The sequence below is a fragment of the Artemia sp. Qi Xiang Cuo genome, chromosome 6 (assembly GCF_049724085.1).
Source record: "Artemia sp. Qi Xiang Cuo chromosome 6, ASM4972408v1, whole genome shotgun sequence".
NCBI classification, from domain to species: Eukaryota; Metazoa; Arthropoda; class Branchiopoda; order Anostraca; family Artemiidae; genus Artemia; species Artemia sp. Qi Xiang Cuo.
Window position 1 is genome coordinate 43,088,378 of NC_142799.1, and position 15,588 is coordinate 43,103,965.

At 34.5% G+C, this 15,588-nt stretch overlaps 1 protein-coding gene across 1 annotated transcript in view; it reads left to right on the plus strand.

Moving 5' to 3' along the window:
• LOC148951256 (uncharacterized) overlaps positions 1-13,754 on the plus strand; it is a 120,256-nt gene extending 106,502 nt beyond the window's left edge. The window contains exon 5 of the mRNA XM_089091040.1: positions 13,476-13,754. Within this exon, the coding sequence (XP_088947166.1) occupies positions 13,476-13,754 (279 nt within the window). The remainder of the gene's footprint in view (positions 1-13,475) is intronic.
• Positions 13,755-15,588: the final 1,834 nt, after the last annotated feature.

Below are 15,588 nucleotides of genomic sequence, written 5' to 3' on the forward strand. Positions count from 1 at the left end.
AAAAAGAACTTGTCCAGTTGAAATAAACAAGGCTGACATGAGGCTTTCAAGGCTTTCATAATGGAATATTAAATATTTGACAATTATCTTAGGAAAAAATTAAATATTGAATCAGATTTCTTCTGATCAAACAGTTCGTGTTGGCGAACTGTAAGTAAGTAGCGACCCGGCTCAATAGTAACCGAAACTCTAAAAATGGAATTTTTATATTTATAGATACATAAAAAAATTGAATTTTTATATGCTGATTTCAAATATATAAGTTTCATCAAATTTAGTCTTAACTATCAAAAGTTACAAGCCTGAAAAAAATTGTCTTATTTTCGAAAAAATGGGGAAACACCACCCCCTAAAAGTAATAAAATCTTAGTGAAAATTACACCATCAGATTCAGTGTATCAGTGAACCCTACTGTAGAGGTTTCAAGGTCCTGTCTGAAAAAATGCGGAGTTTCGTATTTTCTTACCCAAAGAAAGACTATGGAAGTAGTGATGCCTTAATCTATTCAGAATGACCCATAGCCGCTACTTCTTTCTTCCTTTAATGATTTAAGATGACGAAGAAGTTTAACGGTGACTCCCTCCGGGCAAGGCTCAGATGCATGTAACGTAATTGTGAATGTTTTATAAGAGATGCAGGTGGTTGTTACATAATAGGGTCTGTTTGCTTATGGCTGTTACGTAATAGGGATGTTTAATCAAGGATTTCTTTGGATTTTATATAATAGAGTTTTTTTTCTTCAAGATGTAGGCTTATGTTATTTAATAGGGTATTGTTTACTCAAGCAAATGAATGCTAGTGCATGTTAGGTAATAGGGGTTTGTTTTCTTTATGATTTCTTTGGTTGTTACGTAATAGGGAATATTTTCTTCAAGACGTTGCAAGACAATTTTTAAGAAATTTTTCTTCAAGACATTTTTCAACATATTCTAGGATATATCACGACGTTTTTAAAGACATTTCTTCAAACGTTTTTAAAGATGTTTCAAGACATTTCAAGATGTTTTTAAGACATTTTTTACAAGACATTTTTCAAGATTTCTTTTGTTGTTATTTAATAGGGAGTGTTTAATTGTGTTGAAGATGATACATTCTCACGTGAAATGCTAGAGGTCAGGGGCCCATGAAGGAACCCCTGATTGTAACTGTGGAGGACACACACGTGGGATGTTTCTTAATGATGATGGACACGTGGGTTGTTACATAATACTTTAAGAGATTTTTTTTGTTCGGGATTTCTTTTTCTTTCAAGCGTTTTTTCTTCTTCAGGATTTCATTTTCATTCAAGGCGTATTTTTCAAGGCATTTTTTTCTTATTGAGATTTATTTCAAGATGCTTTCGCTCAGGGAACCCTCAAACGAAAGATTTTTGTCCACATTCAAATTCGAAAGAGATTTTCCCTCAATGGAGGGATTTTATTTTTTAGTCAGCAAAATTTCCAGATACCTCACTATTCTTCTGTAATTTTTTAGTGGCAATTTATCTAGAAATAATTTTTTCTGACTTCGAACTGTCCAAATACTTTACCCCCCCCCCCTAAAGAAAATAATATTGCCCAAATTATATATATCTCATATATTCTGTCACTTGTCTTTGTCTTGTCTCACGCTAAGCTGAAAAAAAACAACGAAGAAACCGGTTTGTTCTCGAGTTTTACTCAACGTAAACTTAAGTGAGTGGCGCATAATACACAAGTACCAAAGTTTCTTCCCCCTACGGAAATTAAAAAAATAAAACTCAAATAAAGTTCTCATGTTTGTAAAGCCTCATTTTTCAGGGGTTGTATTTTCCGGGGGGGGGGGAGAGTATTTACCGGTTTTTTTCCGCGGGGGTATATTCCAGGGACTATTTTCCACGGGACGGGGGGTGTTTTCCGCGGCGGGTATTTTCTGCGGTGGTGTTTTCCACGAGGGGGTATTTTCTGGGGGGGGGGGGGGGTTCCGGGGGTTATTTTCCCTGGGGAGGGGTATTTTCCAGGGATGGTATTTTTTAGGGGGGTAATCATCGGGGGGGGGGGGGGTTAAATGCCTAGAACCTATGTACAGTGGTGGCAAACTCGTCCAAAAGCATCTGCACGGTAGATAATTATTTAAGGTTTCATCGAACTTAGCTGTTCCGTATCAGGTTTTCTTAGCTTGCGTTTTAAGATAAATGTTCAGAATTAAAATTCTAACCCGAGAAAATGGTTTTTGTTCGTAAAGGCTTCTAAAAAGATTATTAGCATTCAATAGGCAAAGTAGTTTGTGTTATTTTTCTTGTTTTAATCTTTTTTTCTAAGAAGTATTCTTATGAACGTGCAAAGTTTAGAATCAGTTATAGGCGTATTTTCTAAAATCTAAAACAGAATGTATAACGCAGCTTGAATGGCTTGAATATCATGGGGCTGAAATATATTAGCTTTTTTCATTCCTTGTCATGTCGAGATTTATACATATCCTATCTAACAAACTGAAAATCGGGCTAAGCTGGTAACCACCAAACATTCCATTCACTGTATGATGTATGGGAAAACGAGAAAATATTTCGTTCGAAATCAATATCATACTTATCAATCAAGACTCAAGCAATGCTTATCAGTTGTCACTAATCGGAATCTTAGGATTGTTTGTTGTTATCTTTTCCTAGCGTAAAGCGGCAACTCAGAATTGACCTCGAAGACATCAGATACCTATTTAATTCAAGCTAAAAAAAAACTTGCCCTTGTTTTTCCTTTTAAAAGGGTTTCAGCGTCAAAGGTCCCCGTATATATCTAAGAGCGATATGTCTTTCATCTTTTTTCTCCCCTGCTCCTTCATACAGAATAGGTGATTTTAGAAACTTAAATGAAAACTAGCATTACTCGTAGGAGTAAGTTTTAGCATAACTTATAGGATCTGAGAATAATTAGAGGACAATCAACCCTCTTCCCTTGTTTTATGTTACTTTGGGAGACCGTGCAATCACTCAGGGCATCGAGTCAAGGTTTGAAGTAGCCGTTTCACTCACAATAACTGAAAAGTTTTAAAAACATTGTAAAACAAAGACTAAGGGCCCCAAATTATCCAATTGGCTCATCTTTCAAACAAAAATTTAAGTAGAAAAGATGGGCATGGCATAGCTTTTTAAAAGTGGTTTCCTGGATAGAGGTGAAGATCGGGCCCAGAACCCACCCACATCTATTCAACACTAGTATTTTAGTAGAAACTTGCAAATGTTGCGCATCGTACAATTGCATTTGAACCAGAATCATGGCAAGGATTCGTAACCCTAGTGGAAACATTTGCCGAGTCCAAGCATCGGACTTACAAGGTGCAAAAAAGAGCTAAGTTCTTACTCCATGCACAAATAAGCTAAGTTGTGATCCTCTGCAAAATTAAGGTATGGAATTTCGATGGCGCGGGGCGAAAATGAAGTAAATTCCGAACTAGTGCCAAATTAAATAAATAAAAGCTGTGAACTGGTTCGGTATAAAATAAGCCAAGTCCTGACTCAGGGATGAAACCGGTTAAGTCCAAGCTGTTTCGCAAAAACGAGTCAAAATCTGACTTCGTCCAAAATCAATCTAAATCAAAGATACAGAGCCTAGGTTATCTAGAAAATCAAGTACATAGCCTGTGGGGAAGCAAACAAAGCTAAAACTGTGAATAGAGTCAGCCGAAAAACAAGCTAAGTTGAAACTGCAGATTGATATGACGCAAAAACAATGTAATATCTTATTTGGCGTAATCGCTTCCAAGCTATTGAATGATTCGGTGCGAATAAAGGCTTAGACCTTACTCAGTGCAAAAATGAGCCATATTTGTGTAAAAATTGGGCAATTTTAGCATTTTAGGACCTCACCCTAGTGGAAACCCTACCCAGGGGGACTGGCTACGAAACTTAGTCTCAGACAGCAATTCGTCTCAAAGCATAAGCCAATCTTTTCTTTCCGGTCAGGTTAAAAGTTACAGCTAAGAAAACCAAGAGACCAGACCAAATGGAGGTACCGGACTTGGAAATTCACGGAGAATTAAAGGAACTACCGATCTCTAAATATTCTCGAGTAGGCTTGATCGAATAAAAAGGAGTTACCGGAGTTAGTATGTTTTCGGAAGGCCCACACTGAAAGGATTAGCCCAACCTAGATTAATTATGATCAACCCAGACGAAAAGGGGTTATAGGAATTGCAATACTTTCAATCATCCGACGCCAATGAAGTTATCAGACTAGGAATACTTTTGCTCAGCTCAGACACGGATGGGATATTTTAATTATAATATTTTCTGTCAGTCAATAGATAAAACTCAACATGACACAATACACAATATTCCATTCCTCAAGAATCAGCCATATCAGGATGAAAGAGGGCCTCATTGAGTAGTGATCTTACGCTTACATTTGTTTATCTGTATTGGCTAGAATTTTTTAGACAATTTGAGCTGAATGCACTTCCAATATTGTGTTCTAATTGTGTGACAAAACATGTGCTTCTAGAACTTCTGAAATTAAAGACATTATTTTTTGAAAAGTTACATGGTCGTCGGGTACTTTCTTATTCACTTTTGTTTAAACGAAAAATATACAAAAGCTGGAATCTCTAGGCTTAGGGAGGGTTTTCCTGAATGTGCTCAAAGTTTGAAGATTTCGTGGAAAAATATACTTCCCGTTTTCGTGTTTTTGCTATTCTAAATAATAAAAGCTGTTCTATTTTGCCACAGATCCCAAGTATAACATATAGATTTGTCTCAGTTTAAGCTTACATTTAAAATAAATTTAAATATGAAAGATTAGCGGCAAAATCTTCCTTTGAAAGATATTTTCTAATAGGAATTGTGTTTTATTAGTAATTCCAAAGTTAAAACAATTTATATATCTGGAAGCACTAAAATGCACAATAATCACTCTCGCCGATTAAAATTCAAAAAATATGGAAGTTAGAAAATAGTTTGTTTTTTTAAATAACAATTCTTACTTTTGATTTGACATATTAAACTTTCAGCTTAACCAACATGATTTAAAAGTTGTTTATTTATTTGTTCTTATTTGAAACATAAATGACTGAGGTAAAATTGGAGCCAATTTTCTTTTTTTTTTTTTTTTTTAGAAAACTCTACCTTGAAAAATCTACACTCGATAGCTAGCAGGTTGAAAAGACAACTTATTTTGATCTTCTTTTATCGTTAATGCTTCGCAATATCGATTAGATAAAAATATTGAATAATACCATTGTAAGATTTATCATAGTGTAAAATTTGTTAATCAAGCATTTTTTCTTTTTTTTCTTTTTTGCATGAAAGAAAGCCCTTTATTACCACTTAAAATAAAGTCAAAACCTAATAGCATAATACGGTAAAGAAGACGAAAAAACTGATTAGCCTAACATGCAACACGGCAAAATTATTAATATAGAATAAAACAGAGAATATTTTTTAAAAATTAAATCACCAAGAAAACACAGCAAATAAAGCACTAAGGAAAGTAAAATGGGACAGAGGCGACTTAATATGAAGCTTTCTGGCGTTTTATAAATAATCTTCCTCTTTCCTAAGGTGATTAGACAAAGCCAATGACTATTTCCTTGAAACCGGTAGAAACAGAGAGGTTCAGTTTCGCCAGTTAAAAACAAATAGGAATTACAGCAAATAAAAGTGGGGAATCCACTCCCCTGAAACATCCAAAGAGGCTAAAGGGTTTTTCGCTTTTATTGAAAACGAAATATCTTTTCAACAGTTTTTTATTTTCACTATAAATATGAGCAATTTGAAACTGCTCAAACTGCCAGGAATTTTTTTATCATAATATTTTAAAAAATTAATTTGGTTTCATTAATATAATATGCTATAACTTTTCGTCAGTACTTTTTTTTTCTTTAAATAAATTCCTTTTGAAATTATTGAAAATCAATTGGAAAACAACTCAAAATATTCAGTTGTGAAGTCAAAATATTGGTTCGACCAACTGAACAAATTGCTTCGCCGGCTGAGGTTTGAAAATCACTATTTTGTTATTAGATATTGATTCCTTATACTTCTGATTGATATAGTATGAACCATAAAAGTATTGACAGTTAAAAAAGTCCTTTTGAGATAGTAAAAGTGAACTGAGAGCTAAAAGAAATAAAGTTTTTTCGTTTCTCTAAACTTAATTAGTATTATGATTTTTATAGTTGTTGCTGAATTTATGACAAGTAAAAACAAGCTGTTCAAATAATACATGGTTTTTAGTAAAGAAAAAACGATGCTCTTAGCTTTATGGGGTTTGGGAAAGTAGTAGCCCCACTCTTATATGTGATAATTCCTATTTGTTAGACTTTGACTGGATTTTTAATTTTAATTTCTGTTCTTTTTAGGTCTGATTTATTCGTCATAGTAGCTTCTATTCGTTTTAAGTTTGATTCATGTTTTGCTTTTATTTTTGTTCATTTAGATTCTAACTTTGCTCTTTAGTTTTAACTAAACGACTTTTTTTCGGAAATGGTTTTCTCTACTCTAATTGAGCAAAGTAACAGTAATTTAAACGACTTTTAGCACTGAATCAGTGCTAAAGCAAAGATTCACACGTTACAGAAAATGAAAATAATATACCCAGTAAAGAATTTGTGCAGATATACTCGATGTAGGCTGAAATCTTCATTTTCTAGTACCTTTACTCCATACTCGGTTTATCAGGGTAAAAAAAGCTAAAAGAAGGAAGCTAAATTGTACGGAGTACAATGTAATGTGAAAACCATATAACCATAAATTGAAAAAATATTGGGTCAAGTGCAATGTTCTACTCGAAAAGGCCAATTCTATTGTTTCTGAATGACCGTATGATACGATTCTGAATGAAACATACCGTATATATTGTCTTATTCTTAAAAGTTACCCGGATACAACTCGATCAGAACTATCTCTGATCCAGAGATAGCTATGGATAGAAAGTTAAGTGCAGACTTCTCAAGAAGTCTGCACTTAAATTTGAAGCTTAAGAATTCTGGTTATCATGGTTTTTCACAACGCAGTACGATTCGCAACGACCGATATTTAAAATACTTTAGCCAGGCTTTTAAATCTTATATTGTTGAATGGGTAAAAAAAATATTCACAAATTAGTTTTATTTTTCTTCATGGAAAATTTTGGCCAATAGTCAAAAAATGGACTTAGTTCCGTCAGTATTTTATATTTAATGAATTTCAGAAATAAGGACAAAGAAAAATGATCAAACATCACTTCTTTTGTTCATGCCGCTTTAACTGAGGAATAAATTTAGATTAACGTTTTGCAAGTCAGGGACTATCAATCTTGATTTGACAATGCTTTCTCTTCGAGACAAACTATAAGGTGCCAATAACGATCATAAGAGAAGAATGCAAGCAAAAAGCTTCGCAAAAAAGTGCATAGTTAAGGTTAAACTCACTTGTATTGTTTCCACATTCCTTTTTAGCGTTTGATTTAAAGTTTTATAGTAGTCTTTAACGTACACCATGCTTTGAAAACTGAGACTCTTACTGATTATCTTTTTTGTCTATTTTAGTTATCCTTTTATTTATGTTTATGATGACATGTCTGTCTTTGCCTCTATATTTTTCAGTGTGAATAATTAAACGATATCTACAGAATTAAGGATGTAAATGGAGTTTTTTTTTTATATACGTAAAATAAAAATGTTTTATTTTGTATTATTTCAAACTTTAAGACACCACCGCTCTTTTTAATCCTTTTCGTTCACATCTTCGTCAATTTTGATGAATAAAACAGCTGAATGGTAATAATTTGCAAGAATGCTCACATTCCTAAGGGGCTATATAGCAGCCTTCAAAGACTTCACTACCTATCCCTTTTTGCAAGAATCATGATCAAAGCGAGCAAAATATGAAATAAATTATAAAGAACAAAATTGTTGGGTCATGGTCACTGCAATACGGCCCACGAGGTAAGGACCGTATTGTCTCCTACGTAATTTATCATAGGCTATGTCTCATCTAGAAAACAGATCACCATAGAGGGTCAGAGGAGGGCTCGTTCAATTACCAAATTATAATTTATTGTGTGTCTAAGGGTGAAATAAGATTGAATGAAACCCAACTCTCATTGTACCCTTGAAAACTGACTCGACTTTGGACTAAAATTTCAAGATAGTCGCTTAGCCAAAATAATCAAATGTAAAAAATAGTTCTTCCTAGGGCTATCGTAGCCTTAGGATCCTAACTTATGTAAATTGCCCGTTTAAAATTGGCGTTTCATAGATTCAACCGAGTAGAAAGATCGAAATGTCATACCTTGTTGGAATCAGAACCGTAAACCTACTTTGTTCTAAAGTCTGTCAAGACCATGGTACCTGAGCCCCCCTGTATCTTATCCCCTGATATGAGTACAGGTACCCTGTATCTCTATTTACTCTAGATATCAATGATCATTTTTGGGCAGTATTTTAGGTGATCAGATGACTGTTCTAAGTCAAAACATACAACTTGCATATTTCATAAATGGTATTTGGTTTCCAGCAAAGCTGATATTTATGGGCCTTCGATTGTGTTGATTACAAATCTGGGACTAATACTGCAAACTATAAATTCAAAATTAAAATATAGTGTAAATTTGAAAAATTGTCCTGAAGTAAAGCAAGTACAAACTTAATTTAAGACAATGTTTATGAAATAGGCACTGAATATTTGTTGACTTACAATTTATAATTTATGTCATCCACAATTTATATCATTTGAAGGACCAAAAATAGGCCTTCTTCCTAATGAAACAAAAATATAATTTTAAAGACATATTAGAAGCTCAAAAAAAAAAATATGTTTAAAATTTCTCGCCCTTTTTAGGTTCTGTTTGTTAGATTTTGGTGATCCTGAGGTAAATCTGTTTCGGTAATAATTATGAGTGTTTTCAGAAAATCACGGCTCGATGCGGAAATAATAATATTCTACAGGTCAACAGGTCTTCTGGATTTTTTTTCAAATGTCGTATTCAGGCCCTAAGAAACTTGAGGATAACCAACTGTTCTTTGTGCCTCAGGCACCCCCAACAAAGCTCACATGTGATTTGAAAATAAAATGGAAATATTTATTTTAACCAAAATTAATAAAAGGTTAAACAAATGTTCCTCCAGCAATTATATGCTCCATATAGTCCTTTTGGCTCCTGATTGTTGTGTGGAAACAGGATTAAGTGATTTGATGGCCGTTCTAACTAAAAACAATAATCGAATATATCAGAAATGCCTTTTGGGTTTCACAAAAGTTGGTATTTAAGGGTTTCTGTAGAGATAACTTCAAGTCTGAAACTATTATCTAGTTTCTTTTTTGTGGGAACTAAAAAAACAAAGAAACATGGGAAGCTATTTTTGTTTCTTCAGGAGAAATCATTTTTCAGTCCTCTACACTAGAAATATAGCAAGTTAAAGAGCTAACTTTTTTTATTCTTATTTTTAAATGTAGTTAAACAATGCCAATATTTTGTACAAATAAATTGCAGCCCTTCTTCCCCCTGAACAACAATGAAAATCATGTTTCGTATGGGAGGCACTGGTGTTTCTTTTTTTGTTTTCTTTTTTTCATTTCGTCTCGACTTACGGAGCACTGTAACTACATAGAGAACTGTTTAAGGGCTAATTTGAAATTTAATTCGATTATCTACCTACCTTTTAAAATTATATTTGGGACCGCCATCATAGAGCGCCATATGGCACCCAGAATGGTATTTTGGGTGTCATTTCTGGAGTTGAAAGACTGAGAAGATTGAAAAGGATACCATCATAAGGTCCATGGCTGGAAACCTTAGACCTGAGGCTTACAATCCCCATCTTGTATATTGTCCATCCCAATCCCCTTAACATTTTTCGTAAATCGTCTACTAACTACCAGAACTATCATGTTATTGCAACATCATACAAATCTGTTTAAAGTCTCATCAAAAAGCTACTTTGGTACTGTTATATTAGCAACAAGACACGCGAGAAGTGAAGTTTGGTTAATGCTAATGAAATAAAACAAAATATGATGGTAATATAATAGTTTAGAAACAAATTTTGGCTATATATTTGCACATTAGGGGGGGAGGGGAGGGGAAAGCATAGTATATATTAAATTCGTAACCTAACGTTACCTAACCTAGATACCTTTTTCCCCCAAAACCCCAAAAAACTAAAGTCTAAATATTGTAAACTTAGTGACAAACCACTGTTTGCAATCAAATTCTCCGTTGAAAGAACCTGTTTGACTAGTTTCTTTTATCATCTATCTTGCGTATCTTGTAGCTAATTAAGTAAAAAAAAAACAGTTTTTTTTAACTGAAAGTAGGGAGCTACATTAAAGCTTAAAACGAACAGAAATTATTCCGTATATGAAAGGGGCTGTCTCCCCCTCAACGCCTCGCTCTTTACGCTAAAGTTTTTATTTAAAAAAAAATAAAGTTGTGAGACAGAGTCAAACTTCAGCGTAAAGACCGAGGCGTTGAGGAGGGGACAGCCCCTTTTATATAGGGGTACAGGAAGCATTAAAAGGGTACCATCTAAATCTACATGGTTGAAAACCAGTAAACAGAGGCGTAAATCCCTCTTTATTATTGCTAACAATCTCAGCCCCTTTGGCAATCTAGTAAAAAGCAAACCACGGTACATAGTAACCGAAAGTTTAAGAATGCATAAGAAAAACTGAAAAATTGTCTAGTGAGAAAAACTACCATTCAAAGCTGATTCAGAGATGGTAACTATATTTTCATTTAATTTTAAATATAAACGTTTATTACAAAACGAAACTTGTAGGAATTTCCAAAAATAGCCAAAAACCCTCGAATATGCTTTTACCTTGAGGACTAGCGATTGTCTCTTCTTTTTTGTCTCCGGTTTAACGCACTCTTCCAGCTCGGTAATAAAGGATTTAAGTTGTATTTTGCAATTAGCAATTCTCGGGTTTTTTACAAACTTTTTTTTTAATACTTGTTTTGCCGAATTATTTGAGTTCTATCAAAATGTTGAAGTCCAAGAAGAAACAATAACAAAAGTAAACTTTCTTATGGGAAGCTCTATATCTGCTGCAGAAATATAGTAGAAAAATTGAAACACTAATAACATAAAATTTTGTGGATTGTACTAACTACATATCTAAAATTCGTTTAATGTCCTTGAGTTTCCTAAAATTTCTATATGTTTCATATAGGACAGTATTTCACAATCAACAGTAATTTTTATCTTCAGAATATCAAAGGTAGCTATTTGAGCCGAAAACTTATGTGACGCATTTAGTTTCATCACCTTAAAACAAAAATCCTTCTGCAAGTTTTATTGTTTTACCTTCTATAGGTAAAATGTTTCAACTTCACATCCTTAGTCGTTGCTGAGGTGTTGGAGATACGCCATTTTGACAACCTGGATGCACATGGTGTCCTTTGCCTTAGCTAAACATCCACCTGAACTTTCCCTAAGAGTTTCAACTTAATACTTTAAGCTGTCTTGAGACACTACAGACACGTCATTTTGAGAGCCTAGATGAGCTTATAGGCTTTTGATTTAGTTCAATATCGACCTCAGCATTCACTGAGAGTTTCAACTTAAATCATTATCCGTTTCTGACACATTGCACATACTTCCTTTTGACAATCTGACTATACGCAGGTTCTTTTGGCATTGTTCAACACCCCCTCAACGACCTTCGAAAGTGTCACTATGTTAATATAAATTGTTCCTGAGCTATTGCAGATGCGCCTTTTTATAACCTGGAAGTACGTAGTGTCTTTTAACTTGGTTCAACTTTTCCTTCAGTATTCCTGAAATGTTCAACTTAATAACCTTAGCTGTGTCTAATATACTAAAGATACGCTATTTTGACAATATGAATACACATAGCATCTTCTAAATTTGTTCAAAATCCCCCTCAACGTCCCTTGAAAGTTTTAACTGAATATCCTTGGCCATCCCTAAGATACCGAATCTACGCCCTAAGTAGGAAGGTATCTATAATTACTGAACATACATAATTTAATCAAGGATTATCGATCGAGTCTAATGGGGTCAAGGTCAATTAATTTGTTGTTGTTTGTCTACGTGTAATGACTCCGGGGCAAAGTTTGCACATGTGCATTAACAGGGGAAGAGATGTATTGATCTAGGACAAGAGGGGGAAATGGATTTCTGAGAAATTGATTTACATAATCGGTGGGGGAAGGTATTGATCCGATAACGGGAAACAGGATCACGTGTCTCCTTCTAAGCCAATCAGGGAGGTTTCCCATTACATCACAATTTTCCCTTGAGATTTTGTATATAACGGACATGCGTTGTGATTAAACTTTCATAAAGTTCTAAGACACCATGGATAAAGCATCGGATATTATTGACTTGGAAGCTTTGGCTACAGCGATTTATAATCTGAGTTCAGTTTAGTAAATTTTCTTAGTTGATTTTCAAATAAAATCATTTTACATATTCATCCCTCCAGTAAATTCAGGGTATACCCCCCCCCCCAATACCAACTCCACTATATGATGTTTATACTCTATACAAAGCGTAAAATACGCTCTTTTTTACCATGTAAACCATCACCTCCTCCCCCTGTTTATGTCTTTAATTCTGTTTTTGATAAATTCTGTATCTTATCTAAAATCCAGTGTTAACTTTCTATCAATCCTTTAATATACTGTTTTCACCGCTATGGCTTGACTTATAGATTTCCCGCAAAGATTTAAATAGCTGATAATTACTGACACCCTTTAAAGTACAACCGGCTTTAGTAAATATACAAGAATTTGAATAGCGAAAGCTTCCGCTGAAAACGATAGTTTTTTCCCATAGAATTAAAAACAGTTTCGCGCAAAAAGAGAGATTATTGATAATTAAACTTGTAACGCTACAGACTTTGCGAAATTCTGTGTTGTATTGGAGAGGGAAAAGAGTCATTTCCAAAATTAATGCCAAACAATATTTTTAAGACATTATGTAAAAAGGGGGAGGCGGGGAATGGGCAATGCCTCAATTCTAACAGCTTCGTTGTAAGGTGAAAACAAACTGTTTCTTCACTTGAAAAGTAAGGGGGGGCGGGTCAAAAAACAGATACGTAGCTTGAATATGTGTAAATTGAATAGCATTTTTACCTTTGATCGCAAATTTTAGGCCTATAAGCTGTGTGTTAGCAATCTTTTTTATCTTATTTAAAGCCTATAGACTGGAACATTTAAAAAAAATTTCTAAATGGTAGGAATAGAAACATTGATTTCTATCCTAAGGCTACAGACTACTGTTTGTCAAGATTTATTTTTTCACAAGTTGTGCAATAAAAACGTTTGATTTCTAAGCCTAGTATATTTCTCGTAAAATTCTTACTTTTTGCTTTGCTGAAAAGGGAGGAGAGGCTTCTGCCTAGTATATTTCTCGCAAATTTTTACTTTTTGCTTTGCTGAAAAGGGGGGAGAGCCTTCTTTGCGATAAATAATTTCTAGACAAAATTATGGTTAGGGGTGGGGGGGGGGTACTAATTTTTGTTCTGTAAAAAAGGGATCATTTTTCCATACTGATTTTTTTTATTCTGTTTTAAGGCCAATTATGAAAAATGTGTGCCTCCTCCATCAAAGAGAGCAAGAGAGGGTAAGGCAGCCCCATCAGTGCCAGCCTCTAAGCAGTCCGGTCAAAAACCGAAAAGACAATGGGCCACAAGGATGGAGAACTTCGCTGTACAAGCCAGCGACATCGATACCGCATCTATGCAAGCCCCTCTTAATCGATCCTCAATACTGCTCGTCAAATTACAGCCTCGGCTACACGAGCCCGGTATATCGCTGACCCGGCTGCGAAAGATCGTGATGGACATGATATGATCCATTTGAACCCCAGTCTAGCTACGGGACCTTCCATGTAAGGTAGAACGGTTGGCCCCTCCAGGCAAGTCGTAGACCAACCAATGGCTCCCTATCATGTAATGGCCAAGCCTCCAGCTTCCTGTCAAGTGGTTGAAGACGTGAGCGATTTTTTTTTCAATCAAATAAGCTATGTTTTAGCTGTTAGAGAGCCATTTAACCTTTACTTTTGTCTTTTCACTTTTTTTCTATTATTCAGGACCAAGTTATAGAAATATCTAAACAAACCTATTTTTCAACCTAATACAAGCTTGTCGAAGACAGTAAAATGTTATTTTTGCTATAACCCTCCCCACACCCCTTGTTTTAAATTTCACAGCTCCCTCCCCTCAGAGATACCTAAATATAATGTATTTTTTTGCTTGTCAAAGAAACCGCTTTTTTCTAATATTTCTTATTTTCTCTGCCTACTGTAGACATCTTTGCTATTTTTCAACCTGCCTAACAATATTTTTCGCTAATTTCTAGTTTACTGTTAGAGAGTCTTATATATTGCCATTTGAAACTAATAATGCTATTTTTCGCTAGAATATTATAGTTTTCCCCCGAGTTTTAAGGGACTTAGAAGTAAGCCCTTTCTCAGGTCATTCTTTTCAACACAGTAAAAGGGTGTCAGAGATATTTTTTCAAGTCGATAAAATATAACGTTCTTCCTTTTGAATCATGTCAAATATTGCATATATTCAGCCTACTGAATTCTCATAGCGAAACCAAAAAAGGTAATATCCCGGGCAAAATTTCCCCATAGTAAATAGCAAATTCTTTGCGATATAAACTGTATTATTTAAAACAATTTTCTATCGGAAAGAGTTATATATGGCCTGAAAGGGATAGGCTATCAGGTAAAGACCCCGGTTTTTTTCAAAGCAGATATAGAGTATTAATATGAAATTTTTTGAGGAGTTGTTTTAACAAAATCAAAACCTTCTATATCATCTTTTTGATTGTATTAAGTTGTAACTTTCAGAATATATAGAGTAGGGAACCAAGTGCTACTACTAAGCGTGTTTTAAATAATAATCCAATTTTAAAAATAGGGATCATTTAGACACTTTGAAAATAAGCTATTTTGCTTTAATAGGTTGTATTAGTACCTTATTCACCATCATCATCCTCATCGATTGGAGAAGGAGAAGACGCGCCTCTGGATCTCTCAAACAATTCAACATGGAATATGAATTCAATGAAAATACCAGATAACATTGATGATTTTTATCTGATTTTTTTAATGTTGATTATAGTGCAGTTGAGCAGGGGGATTTGAGTCCAAATACCTTACAGGTTTTAGATGATTTTACCCGAGAATTAACAGGGAACCCTCCCCCCACTGATTACATACTTCCACTTCAAACAACTGAAGTGGCTTCCCATAGTCCTATTATTGAACAATGTGGGGGAGGGGTCGTGATAATGTACAAGAGGGGGAGGGGGGATTAAATGTCTTGAACGATCCTATTGATGAACAATGTGGGGGAGGGGGTGGTGATAATATGGAAGAGGGGTGAGGGGAGGGTTACAATATCCAATTTACAGCATTTCCTGACTTTCAACTGTAAAACTCAATTTTAAATTCGATAGTCGTTTACACTGCAACTTTTAGGGATCCTTTTAATTCGCTTTTGGGGGGTAATTTTGTATTTGACCCTCTAGAAATTGTCCATGAATATGTAGATAGAATTCGTGCACTGTTAGGAAACCAAATTCAGTTGTGGGGTGGTAGGGATTCAATTAAGGTTTCAATTGTTTTAAAGGTGTTTTATTTAAACGAGGGTAAAAGCGAGGGTTATCATCATTA